A 17,101-nucleotide genomic window follows, 5' to 3' on the forward strand; every position below is an offset into this window, starting at 1 on the left:
TGTTCCCCCTTGATTTACTGACATCACTCTTTTGTCTTTCCTTCCTCGCAGGAGACTGCAGGTGTCCGGATGCCTGGCTCGGCTGCATCATGGAAGACACGGGGTAAAGACACAGAACATGACATGACAGCCGGGTTGTTTTGTTTTCCGCTCTCCCTGCACCACCATTTGCGCCATTTATTTCACTCAATTAGACAATGAAACACCTGTAACAGACGGTCTTCGATGCAACCGCGCAGGCGATCGTAGCGTGTGTTTGGTGTGTTGACGAGACGTCAGGCACCGGTGAGCCCACTTCTACAAAAGCAGTACAGTTTCACTATATAAGAGTGATTTGGATTTGTACTTGGATTTTTTTTTTGTTTTTTTTCACCAGATGGAATAATAAAAATTTCAATTATTCATTTGAATAATATTTTACTACAGATGGTAACATTTCTGTCTGATTGTAAAGTGATGGCACAGACGCCCACAGTGGATCTGGCAATCGTCACTGGCAGGAAAGCATTGTGCTGCTCTTTTACATTGTTGTTTTTCTCTGTGTGTTCGCAGATACTATCTGCCCAGAAAGTTTTCTCGCTGCAGTGTTGATGAGTACATCCAGTTCTTGCTCCAGGGGGGAGGCAGCTGTCTTTTCAACAAGCCTAACAAGGTGAGGGCCACGTACTACATCCCCGGCTGTGCTGACAAGAGCCACCTATGACTATCATTACTTTTTATTCCTTTAAAAACTGTTTTCTTTTCTTTTTTTGAATTTGGGTTTAAAGGTCTGACTTTATGCCATCCATTAGTTTGTGAATGAATGTTTTTAAGAGTTGGGTATTTACAAGATAAGATTGGACGGATGAGCCTTGGATTTGTGTCTGCTGAATGAAATATGACATTTTGTACCAACATTAAATTGGCCCAGAATTATTTCAATTTGATTGCTGTTCTATAAATTACACAGACATAACACAAATTCCATGGATAAACTTATGGATCCTTCTTGGTGTGCTCATACGCTCATCAGCCACAGGAGACGTACTTGAGTCATAGAAGAGACACCTGCTGAGGTCATCTGCAGTTGAATTGTGTGTTCAGAAATGGCAGAAAACTCAGTGTTCTACACATTCTCTATAAACTCTAGGGATGGTTGTGTGTGAAAATCCCAGTAGATCAGCATTTTCTTAAATACTTAGACCTTTTCAACAACTATTCCATGTTCAAAGTCACTTAAATCTCCTTATTTCTTTATTTTAATGTGCTGTTTGAACTCTAGCAATGTCCCTGTCTGTTTCTCTCAGCTGTTGGATCCTCCAGAGTGTGGAAATGGCTTTGTAGAGCCAGGGGAAGAGTGTGATTGTGGATCCCAGGTGGTGAGTAAGCAGTTGGAATTCACAGCACTTTAACCCGCTGCAGACGTGAGTGAACACCTCCGTATCCAGTCTCTGTGTGAGCACTGGGGTGTGTGGTGTTCATCATGGCATTGTTTTCATTTTTTTTGTTTTTTTTAACTGTGTCTGTGGCTGCAGGAGTGTGCCCGTAGTGGAGGAGCCTGCTGTAAAAAATGCACACTTACCCATGACGCCATGTGCAGTAATGGACTCTGCTGCAGGGGCTGCAAGGTGAGTCTACACTAAAATAAATGACCAAAATCAGTAATAAGACAAAACAGTTCCCTTTCCCATGTGAATTCTCAAAAATACAGTATAGTACAGGTTTATTTTCTAATGATAGAACAGAATTAGCATCTAGCCTCTTCTGTGGAACCGTCTCTATCCATAGCATAGAGCTTTAGATCTATTTAAAGCCACATTGTGTAAAATGTAGTAACATCAGTGTCCCTCACCTCCTCACCTTTCCCTTCCAAGTGTGTTGGAGAACATTTGTAGCCTTCCATTAGCATCAGAACTCAAAAGATATTTAGTTTGTCCATTCTTGACTGTTGTGAAATAATGGTGGTCCAAAGTGAAAATGACAGTGGTGAAATTAATTAATAGCGTTAATGAACGTCTTCATAAAGCCTTTTAACCTGACGCCTTTATGATGTTGTGCTCCAGTATGAGCAGAGAGGTGTGGTGTGTCGAGACGCCGTGAACGACTGTGATATTTCTGAAACATGCACTGGAGACTCCAGCCAGGTACAGCTGACTATGTTAAACTAAAAAAAATAAAATAAAATATTGATATATGTATATACTGTATATTGTGCTTTTCTTCTTTTGCAGTGTCCACACAATGTCCACAAGCTGGACGGCTACACGTGTGATAACAGTCAGGTAATGATGGCCGGCTTGTGGCTCTCTTTCTCTCGTCTGCAGCTCATTGCGACCGAAGACTTAATCATTGTCTGATTTACTCAGGGACGATGTTATGGTGGACGGTGCAGGACTCATGATGGACAGTGTAAAGGACTCTGGGGCTATAGTAAGAAAGAGTAGAAATATGCAGGTTTTATAGTCTGATCTTTGACCGTGTTGATCATCGTGGTCACATTCTTCTTCCTGCTTTGTTTGCGCTCCCAGATTCAGCTGACAGGTTTTGCTATGAGAAGCTAAACGCTGAAGGGACAGAAAAAGGAAACTGTGGCCCAGGTCCAGAAGGCCAGGGCTGGCTGCAGTGCAACAAGCCGTGAGTTATAATTCTTTGAAAAATAGGTGTATGTTTACTTTACCATGCTTTTTTTATGCAAAAAAAAAAAAATGTAATATTAAGTTTATAAATTAAGTTTATTTAAAATATAGATGAGCAGTGCAAACACAAAATGCCACAAGAGAGAAAGAACTTAAGTGTTGGTCAATAAATGTTCATTTAATTTGCAGTGCTTAGCAAATTAATGATATTTTTAATGCTGAAATAGAATTATTATTGTTGTATCCATGAATTTTTCAATTAACTGTTTTACATAAAATACCGGAAAAATAGTAAAGCACATCTATTTTGATTAAAATGTCAAATTTGGGTATAAAAAGTTGAATTCAGTTGTTTAAAAACAAGTTTTCTCATTTTTAAGACAGGTGGTCGAATAAATGTGTAAAGCAATGTGTGTATTGTATCATTTGATATTATTATTAAACTGTAAATTTAGAAAGAAAAATCCGCTAAACACATCAGTAAAGCTATTGCTGCTCTGATTTCTAAAAATGTGTCTCAGCTATAGAAAGTCTGAAGTATCCAAAAAAAGATATGACATTTATTTGATGCTTTTCCCTTTTTTCTAAATCAATGAAAAGATCAAAAACAACATTAAATTCACTTCACTTTATCTGGGTAGGTATATTTTGATGTTTCGGGGTGATGTATGTCATTTGTGATTATGCCAATGCTAGTCTGTGCACATCAAGACCAAACATGTTTGTGTGCAAATACTCGGTTTGATTTTCTGTTTCAGGGACGTACTGTGTGGCTTCTTGTTCTGTGCCAACGTGACAATGAAGCCAAAGTTCGGAGACCTGCAGGGTGAGGTGACCAGCTTCACCCTCTACCATCAGAACAAGTACCTGGACTGCAGGTGAGTGTGTCACATCTGATCTGCTGCAGACAGAGAGAATACTACTACTGTGTCCCTGAGTGTCACCTCTTCTCTGTCACGGTCTGGATGCCTCACTCAGAGGCGGACACGCTCTGCTGGAGGACGGCTCTGACCTGGGCTACGTGGAGGACGGCACCCCCTGTGGTCCCAACATGATGTGTTTGGAACGACGCTGCCTCCCAGTGGCGGCGTTCAACCTCAGCATCTGTCCAGGATCCAACTTTGGGCGCATCTGCTCTGACCACGGGGTAATAGAAGACACACAAACAAAAAAAGAGCATTTATGTCATCATATAACATGCAATTTGGCCCTGCTTCATATTTAAATATAGCAATTGTATTTTTTGTAATGCATTTATCAGTTTTGATTTTCAGGCTAAAGGTTAAAGGCAAATTGAATTGACTACCCATAAGTAAGTTTGTACATTTATATTGACTTCCTGTACGTCACCGGGACAGGATCGAAAACAATATGTCAACAATGTCAACAAATGACTGTATTTCGATGTGGAACTAGTCCTTAATGCTGTATGTGTTGAGAAATTGACATTTGAAAATGTGGAAAAACATATTGAATTGTCAACAAGATCCTTGCAGCTCCAACTTGGATGGATGCAGCTCTATATCTGGTCTCAACTTTTTTGACGGCCTTAAACTTGATTTCCACTTCTTTCTCTCTCTCTCTCTGTCTCTTCCTCGCAGACGTGCAGTAACGAGGTGAAGTGTATCTGTGATAGAGACTACACAGGGAAGGACTGCAGCGTCTTTGATCCCATCCCTGTCCCTACAGTCCCGACGGGCCCAGAGAAGAAAGGTCCATAGCAGCTTTGAAACTACCCATGTCTCTCTCTGTTTCTCTCTCTCTCTCTCTCTCTCTCGCTGTTTTTCTCTCTCTCTCTCAGTCTGTCTGTCTGACTGCCTCTCATATCCCCCCTCCTCATAGTCATCATCACTGTAACTTCATGTACTGTAGCAGAGAGCACACAAAGACTAGTCCACCTGATTATTGTGAGGAAAGTTAATATCAACATTAAGGCCACACTGTGTTCTTCCTTCCTGCTGTGTCTGAGGGGAGCGTGGGTGTGTGTTGAGACACGTTTATCCATTAGAGCATATGTGCACGTACAGTACATTAGTGTGTCTGTGTGTGTGTGGTAATGTATGTCTTGCAGGCATCTTCAAGTGTCTCCCTTGCTTTCTTGCAGTCTGCCAATGACACAGAGATATTGAGCAGCTGCTCTCATAGGGCCAAAAAAAGCCAAAGCCACCCTGAGCAGGAGGGTGTCCAGCTGAGAGAGCAGGAGAGGGGGAATGAGAACAAAGTAATACAATACTCTCCTTTTGTTTTTTTGGTAACTGTTGTCTCCCTTAAAATCCCTCACTCACCCGCCTGTCCTCCACTCCACGTGTTGGTTTCCTCCTCTCTCCCTTCATCTCTCTTTTTCTATCTGCAGGTATCCTAACATCTCTCTCTCTCTCTCTCTCTAGTTGATGTTGTTGATGTAACGTGTTGATGCTGTCCTATGAGGTGTGTTTTTTTTTAGTGGTGTTGTTTTGTTTCTGCCCCTCCTCCTCCTCCTCCTCCTCCACCGCACCCTTCCTCCCCCTCCTTCCTCTGCGCAGGTCCCAGTGGCACCAATATCATAATAGGGTCCATCGCAGGTGCTATTCTCCTGGCAGCTATAGTCCTAGGGGGAACAGGATGGGGATTTAAGTAAGAGTTCTGGCATGCCTTTTTGTACCTGTCTGCTTCTACCTAAAGGACCCCCCTCCCCCATTCCCACTCTCGCTCATCTAAAGTCAATGCCCAACCCAGGAAGGGGAAATGGGGACTCAAATAATATGAAACACCACACTTTGTTTAGACTGTAATCAGCACTATCCCTCTGACTGGCCCAGTCTTCTCTGGTGTTGATAGTGTAAATTAAGACCTCAAATATCTGATGTGACTAAGTTCACTGGTGCCACATCTGGAAGTTTCCTCACTTGAACCCATCACCAACCCCTGTTGGTGTCTGTGTACTACTTAACAGTGGGTTTAGGTCCAGTGTGTAAGAATTAGTGACATCTAATGGTGAAGACTGACGATTGCAACAGAGGACTCACTCTGCTCACTCCTTCCTTTTACCAAGCACATCAGGGAACTACGGTGGCCTCCACACGCCAGAAATAATCACTTTTACAACTCCCCCCACTGTCCTACCTTTTCTGCTGCTGTGGGAACACGGTGGCACAACATGGCAGCCTCTGTAAAGCCGTGAGAACATTATAAAAGGTTTATTTCAAGGCAACAACACGGTGGACCTTTAATATTTTACCTCTGGTGCAATTTTAGCAGTGAGCAGTATCCCTGAAATGCTCTCACTGCAGTACTTCTTCCTCTGCGCTGCTCCTCTTGTGCATGCTGGCTATTGTTCCTTATTGTTTATTCTGACCTGAAACGACTGCGCCCTGGCTCACTCGGTTGACTGAAAAGGTAGTCAGTCCTTTTAAGGTCAGAGGTAACTGTGTGTGCATGTGTGCATGAGCTGTTAGAAGGATGCGTCTCTTCCCTGGTCAGAGAGCTTCAGTGTCATGGCTGCTTACGACCGACCTGCTGCATGTGACCAGAAATATCTTTGGAAAGTTTTCTGATAGATGAAAAATGGGTTGAAAGACTGATGATTGTTTCATACCGTTCAGCGTTAAAGAGAGTAGTTCAAACCTTAATTAATGTTGAATAGTTCAATCCTGTTGAGCTATTGTATGTTTTCATTATTCTTATTATACTGTAGAATTAATATTTTTCTTGTGCAGCTATTACTGTTAAGTGTATTTGTTTTTTAAATTTGTATTACATCATATATAATTTATATTATATATGATATAAATAATATCATAAAATATAAATTAGCTTTATAATGTGCTAAATAATTTACAATAGTGTTTCCTCATGTCTGTGACTCATGCTGACATTTTGTCTTTTCTCTCCGTGTGTGCTGATGGGATGCAGGAACATTCGAAGAGGAAGGTATGACGATGATGGTGGTGATGTGTTCCTTCCTTACGCTTGGCTACATATTCATTCATTCATTCATTCATTCATTCATTCATTCATCCACCATCTCATCTTTACTTTAACCACTTCATTCCATATCGACATTTGCAACCTCCCAAAAATGTTTTCTATCACAGCCAATTTAAATGGCTTCTCTCATTCTTGAATTCAGCCTCTCATAATCTATATTTCCTCCTTTCAATGACTTCCCTGTTTCCACTTCTTTCAGATCTGGTGGCGGATAAGACATCTGTCCGTGTTTCTGTCTCTATTGTCCTGTCTCCTCTCGTCTTCCTCCTCACACTGTGTCCATTTCCACATCAGAGAAGAGGGGAACACAAAAAAATAAGAATAAGAAACGTCTTCCACTCCTGCCCCAAAATCTCACCAAACCTGCCCTCTGATTATGATGATTCCTCCACACTCCCCGTCTGCTCCTTCTCGTCCGTCCATCCGTCCTCCGATCCGGGCTCAGCCCTTTGTGGAGCTCCTGTCACCTCTCAGCAGAATCATGCTTGGGTGGCTGATGCCCAAGATTGTGTCCGGGCCACACCTAAAGTGAGCAGGTGGTTGTCACGACGGGGGTTTCCTCTTCCAGAATGTGCTTCTGTGTCTGTTTACTTCCTTACCCTGCACACGTTGGACAGCACGATAAAAGAACATATCAATGGTGGAACCAATGTGACATGGAGACTTGTCTTTCTCTTACCTGGCCACCACGAGAGCACAGACTGAAATCATGAAACAAGAGCTGAAAAGTTTCCTCTTTTTTGTTTTGTTTTTTCTCTTAAAAGGAAAAAGGACTGGAAGCACATTTCCTCCGAGGCCAGGCCTCGACGTGGTGCCCAGGCCTCGACGTGGTGCACCTCACAGTGAACAATGTTCTGTTTTTATCTGGCGACATGGACATAACTGAAAAAGACATCCGAAAAAAATGGACGGTTGTTCGCATGTTTTTCCCCAAAGACAAACTGACGAATAACGAAAACGTTTGTGCAAGATTAATACGTCCATTTGTTACTTGTGCTTAATTCAAGGCATCCTAACACATGCACACACAAGATTTCAGGTTAAAAAAAAAAAAAGGAAAAAAAGAGGAAGATGGGTGTTTTATTTTTTGGTTTTTGGGATCATTTTCAATCACTGAACTTTGAAAGCAGCAGAGACCGCAAACTTAGTGTTTCCTACCACAGACTGACCAACATACATTCCACAATACCCGTCTGTGTGTGTGTGTGTGTGTGTGTGTGCGTGCGTGTGTGTGATCACCACTTTCAGGCCCAAACTTTGTACGCTTAGGAGGTTTTAATGTGTGCGTGTGTTTGTATTGTTGCACAGGTGAATGTACGGGTGTGAGTTCATTTTTAAACAAGGGAAGAATGTACATGTTTACATTAGTGTTAGGGGCAACTGTGTCCATGTACACCTTAACACTGGTCCTGTCACTGGTACAATGGGGCAGGTTTTTACCTCTAGAAGAAGAATCACTTCTTTCCGTGTGCTGCAGCCATGGCACCACACAAGCAGCACATCAATAAAAGAATCCCAACTGTTTTTACGTCACGTACCAACAGAAGACGAGCACTAGCCAACTTGTACGCACACAACGATTTGTAAATAAGTGCAAGATAAGCTGAATGTTGACGCACTGTTTGAAGATTTATTTAAATGCTATGTTAGGATTTTATGTTCCAGCAAACGTACCGGTCTCTCGACTCGACCCGCATCTGCAAATCTCTACTGTAATCAATGCATTTTTTTATAGGACAGTGTCACAGCTAAGCTGGCTGTCATGTTCTCTCTTGTATCATTCCAGCTGTCACTGAAATGTCACATGACTTCCTCTGTACATTTGTTGATAGCCCCGATGCCGCGGGCGAACGCCACAGCCCAGAGACTTTGTAATGAAACCTCCACTGTAGATGAGATTAAAGAGATCTTGATTAAGTGTCCCAGGAGGCAACTTGTCTTGATACTGTGCACAAGCTATAAGTTTGGTCTGTTTAAGCTTAGCACTACGGCAGATGCACTATCGTAATAACAGTATGTACAGAGATGGTATCAAATCCAATCTGGCCGTTCCAAGTGAAGGGAGGGGGGTAAAAAAAAAAGAGAAAAAGACACTATCTTTTTTAGACACTATCTTTTTGAATTGAGACAAAAAGAAAGAAATGAACCAAGGCTTGTAGATGGATTGAAAAATAAAATACTAAAACATGGAACCACACCTCCTGTTCTCACATGGCACCTACCTTTGCCCGTTTCCCTGTTTATAATCATTTTTATGTTCACAAACAGGCAGAATTGTGTAATTCTGTTTCCCACTGTTTAAACTAACAATGGGATTTCCAACTTAAAAAGGATGAAAGGGGAAAAAAGCTGCAAATCTAAATCTATTTCTTGTTTTTTTTCCCCCTCAATAAATTACTGAATAAAAACATCACAATTGTACTCTAAAATGTATCATCCCATCACTCTACTACAATCCTGCTGAAATTAACTGGGGAAATAATATATATATATATATATTAAAATATTTTATTTTTATGACCAAATTATTACAACCCAGTTGGTTGTTCGGCATTAGAAAAGCTACATGTCAGATTTCCTTAAATAAACATGGTAGAAGAGTCATTGGCCAGTGATTTGTTATAAAAAAAAAGGTGTTTGTTTTTAAGAGGCTGATGGCAGCCAAGACAGAATATGTCAATCTCTGATCTGGATCAACATGATGGAGAAGTTCAGGAGAACGAAGAGCTTGAGTGTGAGTCATGTTTTCCTGCTTAATACTGATGGAACTGTTGGTCTGTCTGTCTGTCTGTCAGTAGTCTTTGGTATGTCGTCCTGACAGGTGGGACAGAGCTGGGGCGAAGAAGCACTCTGCTTACATACGGTACGAGGTCAGAGGTCAGTTTGTCTCTTCTCCAATGTCCCACTTTGTTTTAGGTTCCTGCCACCAGTCGGCCAGGAACGACTCTTCATAATCTCCCATCCCCTCGAACTCCACGTCGGGGTTCTCCAAGTGTGGGGCCCCCGTTTCTTCTGGACCTACCACGCCCTAAAAGTTCAACAAAACACTCTCAGTCATGTTACTTTCACTCCAGTGCTGCTTCATATTAAGGTAAGTTAACTTATAAAATAATACATTTACAACCAATTTCCCAATAACATAAACAAAATGTACACAATGTTAGGAACAGTTTTACCCAGATGTTTAAGCAACATAACATCACATCTGGTTTTAACCCTTTAACACAGAGTGTATCGCAGACGACACGTTTGCAAGCGCACTTTGTACTACCGTAATTACATGACGGAAAAATTCCAGCTGTTTCTGAAAGCTGAGAAGTTGCATGTCACAGCCAATATTAAGGCAATTTCACTTGTGCTGTTGCAGGAAGCTGGCGAAATCGGCATCTTTATCACCATAGAGTAGAGAGTTGGGGAGGAAGAAAAGCCTGTACACTGTTTTTGGACATTGAGACAAAGACCCAAACAAATGTTATTTTAAATATGTTTTGTACTGCTCATATTTCAAATTTAACACACACAATCTGTTGTTCATGTATAACTACAGTGTTTTTTCTAAATACTTTTTCTTCATTTTAAATTGTTAATACACTACTTTCACACAGTAAATTGTAAAGAACTGTCAGGTATTGAAAGTTATTCTGGAAAAATGGACAAAAACACTTACTCACAAGACATTTTCTAGCCCTGTCTCTAAAAATAAATGTGTAGTAAAAGTATCCTTTTGTTGTTTTGCACATTTTTAACAGAAAATCCTACTGGCTGTTTTTAAGCATTTTGTAAAAGTGATTGAAAGACATTTTAAAACCTGTTTTTAGATGAATGATTTCAGTACCTTTTAGGACTCTTATCTAGAAAAAAGTGTCACTTTTCTCCTTCGCGTGGCCATAAATCTGTCATATGTGCAGCCTGTTATAAACTCTCTGTGTGGTGAGTTGGGAGGAGCTGACCTGAGTTAAATAGATGTGGCCGGCACCTCCCAGCCACATACCACATACTGCTGCTGGCGGAAAAAACACCCCTCCTCCGTCCTCACTTCCTACCCGCTCTTTCTCTCCCCTTTATACCTCAGATACCTTATTCTCCCATAACCACAAAAACAGATTGAATCTAGTCTGAAGTGATCAGATAAAACTAAATAAAAAAGGAAATTTGTACCCTTGGTCAGCGTGGTCAACCAATTCAGTTTTTAAAGTGTCAGATCATAAAAAAATATATATATTTTCAGACTTGGCGAGTCGTGGAGACAGTTTGAGTTTTATCTGCTGAGGTTCTGAGTCGCCAAAAAAAACATACTGCTGATGGAAGATGATGGAATTTTGTTTGTCTGTGCCGTTCAGAGTAAGATCTGAAAGACTCGTCAGATAAAATAATTTAAAACCCACACAAAGCAAAGACAAAAAAAACAAGACATACCTTTGAAATTCAGGTAATCTCATATTTCCAACCACAAAAGTATAAAGCTTGATCTTTTAATCAAAATTTAATTCATTTCAATCCTTCACCTTCTTACACTTAAAAATATGAATTTATGAGCAATAAAATGTATCAGTGCAGCATTTACACACTGATTTGACCTCTTATGACCGGTATTTAGAAATACTGTGTGTCTGCTGCTGCAACATGGTTTACTTCATAACCACAGTGATTGTTTTAACTTAAAAAAATTTTTTTTTATTTATTTATTGTAAGATATTAAATATATTAACCATAATTATGTTTGTATAAAGTGTATAATGGCTTTAGAATAAAAACAACCATAGAATAAACCTTTTTACGAGTACTTTATGAGAAGCATAAGATTTTAAGTTAAGCAAACCATTATATAATACTTAAAGAACAATGATGACAACATCATTTTTGGTGTTCAAAGGCCACCGTAGTTCCCTGATACTCTTGAGGGCTGAGCAGAAAAGTCCCCTGTTTGTTGCAATCTACAGTCTCACCATTAGATGTCACTAATTCCTACACACTGGACCCTTTAACTCCCTTTAAAATTACATTTATGCTCTGCTTCAGCATCTATTTACTCTCCTAATCACATGTGTTTTTCTCCTTTGTGGAAAAAGTCTGACACCAAACAAAAGACATTTTGCAGACAGTTTCTCCTCCTCCTACATACAGGAGAGAAAAAAAAAAGACCTCGCTCTGATTCAGTCAATCAAAGCGACACCAGCTCACTCCTCCAGCAGCTGCTGATGCTTTTGTTGTCTTTTACATCAGGAAAAACTGACAATGTGTTTGTGATGACTGAATATTCATGGTGACTGTGCTCGCATAAAAACAACAGCAGTGACGCTTACCTCGTCGTCTGTTTGAAGGTAGTTCAGTGCAAACTCCAGCATCTCCTTCAGTTTGGTTGTCTGGTTAAAATACCTCAGTGCTTCCTGAAAAACAAAATCGACACTTCGCTGGGCAACAATAACAACACTTTTCCGTCTTCTTTTTGTTTACTGCCCCCTTTTTCCTGCTCCTTGCATTTACAGGGGTGACAAATTTGTTTGAAAGTGGGGCAGCTTCAGTGGGCAAAGACTTTTACGGGCCAGTGGTTCACTGCAGCTGCTGCCAACGCTCCACCATGAAAGACACACTCATATACACAACTATATGAGCTCCTAACTACCACCCTGAGGTCGTGTTCATGTTCACGCCAGGACCGCTATATGCTATAGTTGTTCTGCTTCGGTTAATTTAGCTGCCGTGAACTTTCTGCCGCCTCTAAACAATCTCAACTGCATCATTTGAGCCTTGTTAAAAAAAAAACAAAAGGAAAACCTGCAAGTGAAAACGGATAAGGAGGAAACGAAAGTGTTCACTCACAGTCCGAGGCTGAAAGTCTGGCTCCTCGAGGCCCCACTGCTCCCGGTAAAAACGGTAGTATGCGACGTTCTGCTGCATCACCTGGTCTTTGGGATCAAACAGCATGTAACTGGCTGCACACGGAGCAGCGTTCTTTGCGTCGTTCACTGTAAAGGGACACAGAATGATCACATAAATGCATCACATACACACGCTCTTGAAAGCCTGTGCCCACAGACTGTTTATAAATATGGACGTCGTCTTCCGGCGGTCAAACTATCTCCCATTGTGATGCCTCGTATTTTCCTCTAAAGGGGAACACAAGTTCCAAAATTGTCATCATATTCTACTGAAGAAAAACCTAAAACGTCGCCGAACTGCATTGTGGGTCCATTTGCTTGCGTTGCACGTGGCAGAAGTTAAGAAATGCTGCATTTTTGGAGCGGCAGCACGAGCATTAGCCAGTCACATCACGTTTATGCGTTTACATCAAACTGAATGTTTTTGTGAAACAAAGTGCACCCAACATCTTAGTGCGTAGTCATTTGCGAGTTCTTTTTGCAATCAGTGGTGTCGCCCTCTAGTGGCTAACTTCCGTCCCACTTCCTAGGAATCACTTTTCAAACCAGAAGGCCACGTCCATTTCTTTATAAACTGTCAATATCATGGTCCTTACATTTGTAATAGGAAAACTGGAGGTAGTGATACATCGTGGCGACAAACTTCTCCACAAAGAATCCTCCAACGTTGGGCGTCAGGTTCTCCTCACATTTTATCTTACACTTGAGCACATCGGTGTAGAGATCTGAGGGACGCGAGAGCAAAAAGAAAGACTTCATTATTTTCTCAAACGTTCTGAGCTGCAGTTGTTCCATGAAAACTTCTCTCTGCTCACCCGCCATCGTGGGGTAGAAGTCTTTGTACTCCACGATCTCAAACGAGCCCTCGCAGCCCGCCTGGCAGAGGCTGTAGATCTCAAAGTACTGTGTGACGGCCTGCTCCATGTTCCGGGCACTGTTGCTGAAGTCCCCAGTGTTGTAGAGCATCACGCTCTTGAGGAACACACTCTGCACACGACAAACACATGCACTGTACGTGAAAAGGAAGAAGCTGAATTGTGCGCACGTTTAACCCGGGACGAGGGAAAGCGGCGTCAGGCTACGAACCTCGTACGGCTGCTCCTCGTGGTCGATGAGATATTCCTCCACGTCGAACAGCGTCTTGTAGTAGTTCATGTTCTTGGTCAGGTAGGAGTCTTTCGGGTTCTTCTTCAGGTAAGTGTGGGCTGCTGCGATAGCCTTCTCCACGTTATTCAGCTGTGGAGGAAGAGATAACGGTAAAATGGACACTTAAGTTGGACTGGACAGCATTTTATTTTAAATAGAAACACAATGAGCCCTGACAGAAACCTTGATCTAATTTGAATATGTGGGATAAATAAGAGGTGAAGAGATTAAGTGAAGTAGCCAAAGGGGCTTTAAAACACAATAGTAAATATATTAACACACCACAGAACTGCAATAAAACTAAGTTTTTTAAACCTCCTAACGAGGCGGCTTCATTTAATTTTGACTCCCACATTTTTGACTGTGGCTCTGAAATTCTCTTGAAATCTCTCCTTAAATCAATTCATCTGATGAACAGATACATGGTTGGATTAAATTAGATGTGATAAATTAGAATATGTGATATTTAAGGTTTTTGGATCATATGGGATTTCATTCATTTCATTCTTTTTTCAATATTCCATACAGTGATCATAACCAGTGTCACACAAATGCCAACACTGCACAAAGTATCGATATCGATACTGAATATGTATTGGTATCGACTCATATATGAATATAATAAGCAATAAAATAAGAAAATGAATATGAAAATATAATATTTAAATGTTAGTTAGATATTCACATAGCATACATAGATGTTTTAAGACAGGGATCTCAGGATTAGGGGGTTTGGTTCATCCAGACCGTGTCTGACTAGACACAACCAGACGGATTTGAAAGGTTTCAAGGTATTTTGTGATCGTAAACGTCAATAATAATCACTCCTGTCTGAGTTTAAGACTTTGTGTAGAGGGAGCTGCTCGCTTTGATCACATCATTAGGATAATAAAGAGTGTATTTGCCTCGTTTAAACACACCTGGTTCCCATCACAGTGCGTCTGACTGAGCAGGAGGAGAAGAAGAAGAATAAGGGGATTGTTTCGGGGGGAAACACTGGAAGAGACGTGGCACATACTCAATGACTGTTCGGTCGGCAGGAGGGCGCAACAAAGCAGCCGTGGATTTAAACTCCACATGTCGCCCACGAGAAGTTTCCTCTCGCTGACGGAGTGAAAACGGCTTGAAGGAAACGACGGCGCATACATTTAATGAGCCTTTAAAAGCCGTTACGCACAGATGTGGCCACGCAAAACCAACATTTATGTTTTCACTCACTCTGAAGTTGCACTTAACTGTGCAACCGTGACTTTATATGAGAACATTTCTGTCACATTCATGTTTTAAAACACGGAGGAGTACGTTTGGCCTACTTTTCTTATGGCGACGTTTTGGCACAACACTCCACACAGACATGACGTGTTTGGTCTCACCTGGTAGTGCGCGTACTGTATGTACCGGTACGGTATCCTTTGTTCGAACGTTTCCAGTACATCCCTGCGTGGATACGCGACTTTAAACACTGGAAACTGCGCCTTGCACTTTTTCAGGCACGCAGCTCTGAGGAGGATGTGGCGCACGACGCGGAGGCTGCTGTCGCCGAGTTCGGGGTCCGGGTCTGCCCGGCTCACGGTGCTGCAGTTGCGGCTGCAGAATGCCTCGCTGTCCCGCAGGAGCCGGTGGAGCCGCAGACTCAGCTCCAGATACTTGATGCTGTCGTCCCAGTTCTGCGCCGCGTACTGCTCCATCGCGTAGCCATACGCGGTGTCCAGCGGCATGATGTCCTTCTGGGGGAAACTTTTAAAGCTGTACTTCTCATACTGAGCCTCCACCCGCAGAGACAGCACGAGGACACACAGACACACGCTTGTTCCGAGGAGCATCGTCGCCTCGACCACCGGCTCCAGCAGCAGACTGCTCGTGTTTTGAATGGGTCGGGGTTTCAGGAGGATTCCTTCCTCTTTTTCTTTACCAAAACTTGCTCATGACTGACTGCACGTAGGCTCTGAAAGCCGCGGAGATTTGGATGAGGAACATCACAGCTTCTACTCCGGACTTTCAAAATAAAAGCAGCGCTTGTTCGCGACTACCACTGAGACTTTTACTTTAGTAATATTATAAAAAGAAAAGTGACCTTTCTGGTAAGATACTTAATAAACAAGTTCTACTAACTAACTACATTTGTTTAGTTTGGTATAAAAAAATACTTCAACACACAAATAAATAACACAATGAAAATAGATGAAAATTGAAGAGGTTATTTTGTCATTACAGTGAGGAAAATAAGATAAAAATAACTCCAATTATTGTCTATTTATATTAATTTGTGTGTGATAAAGACTTTTCAAACCAAACATTAAAGCAGCAATATTCACATGTAGTTGAAATTGTCTCCATTAAGATATGCTTCCTTTCCTTATTTATCTTAATATTTAAATAAATATTGTTGTAGCTTCAGGTGCATATAATAAAGATAGTGACTCTAATTATTTTTCAATGTACATTTAAAAATACATAGCTCTATAGTTGACAAAAACTCACTTAAGTTGAAATCAGAAGTCTGTACTTCCGGTGTAGATGGTGATAAATCCAGGTTGCTTGACACAGTTATTACAGTCTGAGGTTGGACATAAAAAGTCACGTTTTTCCCTCAATGTTTTCCATTAATGGATTAATTAATTTTATATTATTGTATATTTTAGTCATAATATGTTTAATTTTGCTCGGAGCCTCATAAACTGTAGTTTAAGTGAAGAGCTCCTGTGTTTTCAGTCTGGTCTTCATTTGAAGCAACATTCCAAAACAAATATCTGACAAGCTCAGACATGGATTTAACAGCTGGAAACCACTCACCACTCCTGGGCAAATCTAATATCTTGTCCCTGACTATGTGTAGTCTGGATACATAAATCTGAGCAAAACCACATATGTGTGTAAAATGTAGATTATGGAGAGGGGAAAATGGCAGCCATTCTAATTAATCTGTGACACCAAGTCAATTTCAGATTATAGTGAGGCAGTTTTACAATTCCCATACGTGACTAGAGTCATGGAAGCTGGGCCTCGGAGTCAGGAATTACACGTTTGCAGAATTTCATTAAATAGGGGGTGGAGGTGCAGGAGCCGCTCCTCCTCCTCTGCTCCTCCTCCTCCTCTTCCTTGACCTCCAGCTGCTGAGGCTGAGAACAGACCCGACACACGTGCGTTAAGTGACCGAGTAAGAGAAGGGAAACCGCCGGATGTTTCCATTCAGAATAAAAGCACAATAATAGTGTCACTTTTTTCACGGAGATAAACTTGTCAAAATAAAGTCTCGTTATCAATGATTACTTGTTTTTCTTATTTTAGCAAATTTGTAATCTGTACAATTGTTTACTTCAATTCGGTCAAGTGGTTAGCATTGTTGCCTCACAGCAAGAAGGTCACAGGATTCGGATCCCGGATCTTTCTGTGTGAAGTTTGTCCTATTCCTGCCTCCTCCAGGCCCACAGTCTGAAAACATGCAGATTAATGGGATTCATTTACCTGTGATGGACTTGCGATTTGTCTAGGGTG

At 41.4% G+C, this 17,101-nt stretch overlaps 2 protein-coding genes across 5 annotated transcripts in view; one reads left to right on the forward strand and one right to left on the reverse strand.

Moving 5' to 3' along the window:
* The window catches only part of LOC122785040 (disintegrin and metalloproteinase domain-containing protein 11-like), a 21,881-nt gene extending 13,378 nt beyond the window's left edge, over window positions 1–8,503 (forward strand). The window contains exons 13-26 of one of the 4 annotated variants that reach the window (XM_044050602.1): window positions 52–103; window positions 553–652; window positions 1,287–1,358; window positions 1,515–1,607; window positions 2,043–2,123; window positions 2,211–2,261; window positions 2,346–2,409; window positions 2,508–2,613; window positions 3,374–3,493; window positions 3,594–3,762; window positions 4,217–4,328; window positions 5,138–5,228; window positions 6,507–6,524; window positions 6,781–6,873. In XM_044050602.1, the coding sequence (XP_043906537.1) occupies window positions 52–103; window positions 553–652; window positions 1,287–1,358; window positions 1,515–1,607; window positions 2,043–2,123; window positions 2,211–2,261; window positions 2,346–2,409; window positions 2,508–2,613; window positions 3,374–3,493; window positions 3,594–3,762; window positions 4,217–4,328; window positions 5,138–5,228; window positions 6,507–6,524; window positions 6,781–6,796 (1,145 nt within the window). In that variant the 3' untranslated portion in view covers window positions 6,797–6,873. Of the gene's footprint in view, window positions 1–51; window positions 104–552; window positions 653–1,286; window positions 1,359–1,514; window positions 1,608–2,042; window positions 2,124–2,210; window positions 2,262–2,345; window positions 2,410–2,507; window positions 2,614–3,373; window positions 3,494–3,593; window positions 3,763–4,216; window positions 4,329–4,719; window positions 5,092–5,137; window positions 5,229–6,506; window positions 6,525–6,780 lie in introns of those variants that run through there. The other 3 variants (XR_006362243.1, XM_044050601.1, XM_044050603.1) reach the window with 3 other exon arrangements.
* On the reverse strand, window positions 7,642–15,585 carry p3h4 (prolyl 3-hydroxylase family member 4 (inactive)). The gene is made up of 7 exons (XM_044050606.1): window positions 14,980–15,585; window positions 13,547–13,696; window positions 13,276–13,447; window positions 13,057–13,185; window positions 12,402–12,547; window positions 11,885–11,968; window positions 7,642–9,609 (listed from the first exon to the last, which is right to left on the reverse strand). Exons 1-7 carry the CDS (start codon window positions 15,427–15,429, stop codon window positions 9,460–9,462), a joined length of 1,281 nt encoding a protein of 426 aa, XP_043906541.1. The 5' UTR covers window positions 15,430–15,585; the 3' UTR covers window positions 7,642–9,459.
* Window positions 15,586–17,101: the final 1,516 nt, after the last annotated feature.

This window comes from Solea senegalensis, linkage group LG19, assembly GCF_019176455.1.
Source record: "Solea senegalensis isolate Sse05_10M linkage group LG19, IFAPA_SoseM_1, whole genome shotgun sequence".
NCBI lineage: Eukaryota > Metazoa > Chordata > Actinopteri > Pleuronectiformes > Soleidae > Solea > Solea senegalensis.

What these genes read in the sequence shown, in the direction of transcription:
- p3h4 (XM_044050606.1), bottom strand. Translation starts at nt 15,429, where the DNA reads ATGCTCCTCGGAACAAGCGTGTGTCTGTGTGTCCTCGTGCTGTCTCTG. An exon ending in CTTCTACCCCACGATGGCGG is followed by an intron (nt 13,186 to 13,275) that starts GTGAGCAGAGAG and finishes CGCGTCCCTCAG; the next exon opens with ATCTCTACACCGATGTGCTC. An exon ending in CCAGTTTTCCTATTACAAAT is followed by an intron (nt 12,548 to 13,056) that starts GTAAGGACCATG and finishes GTCCCTTTACAG; the next exon opens with TGAACGACGCAAAGAACGCT.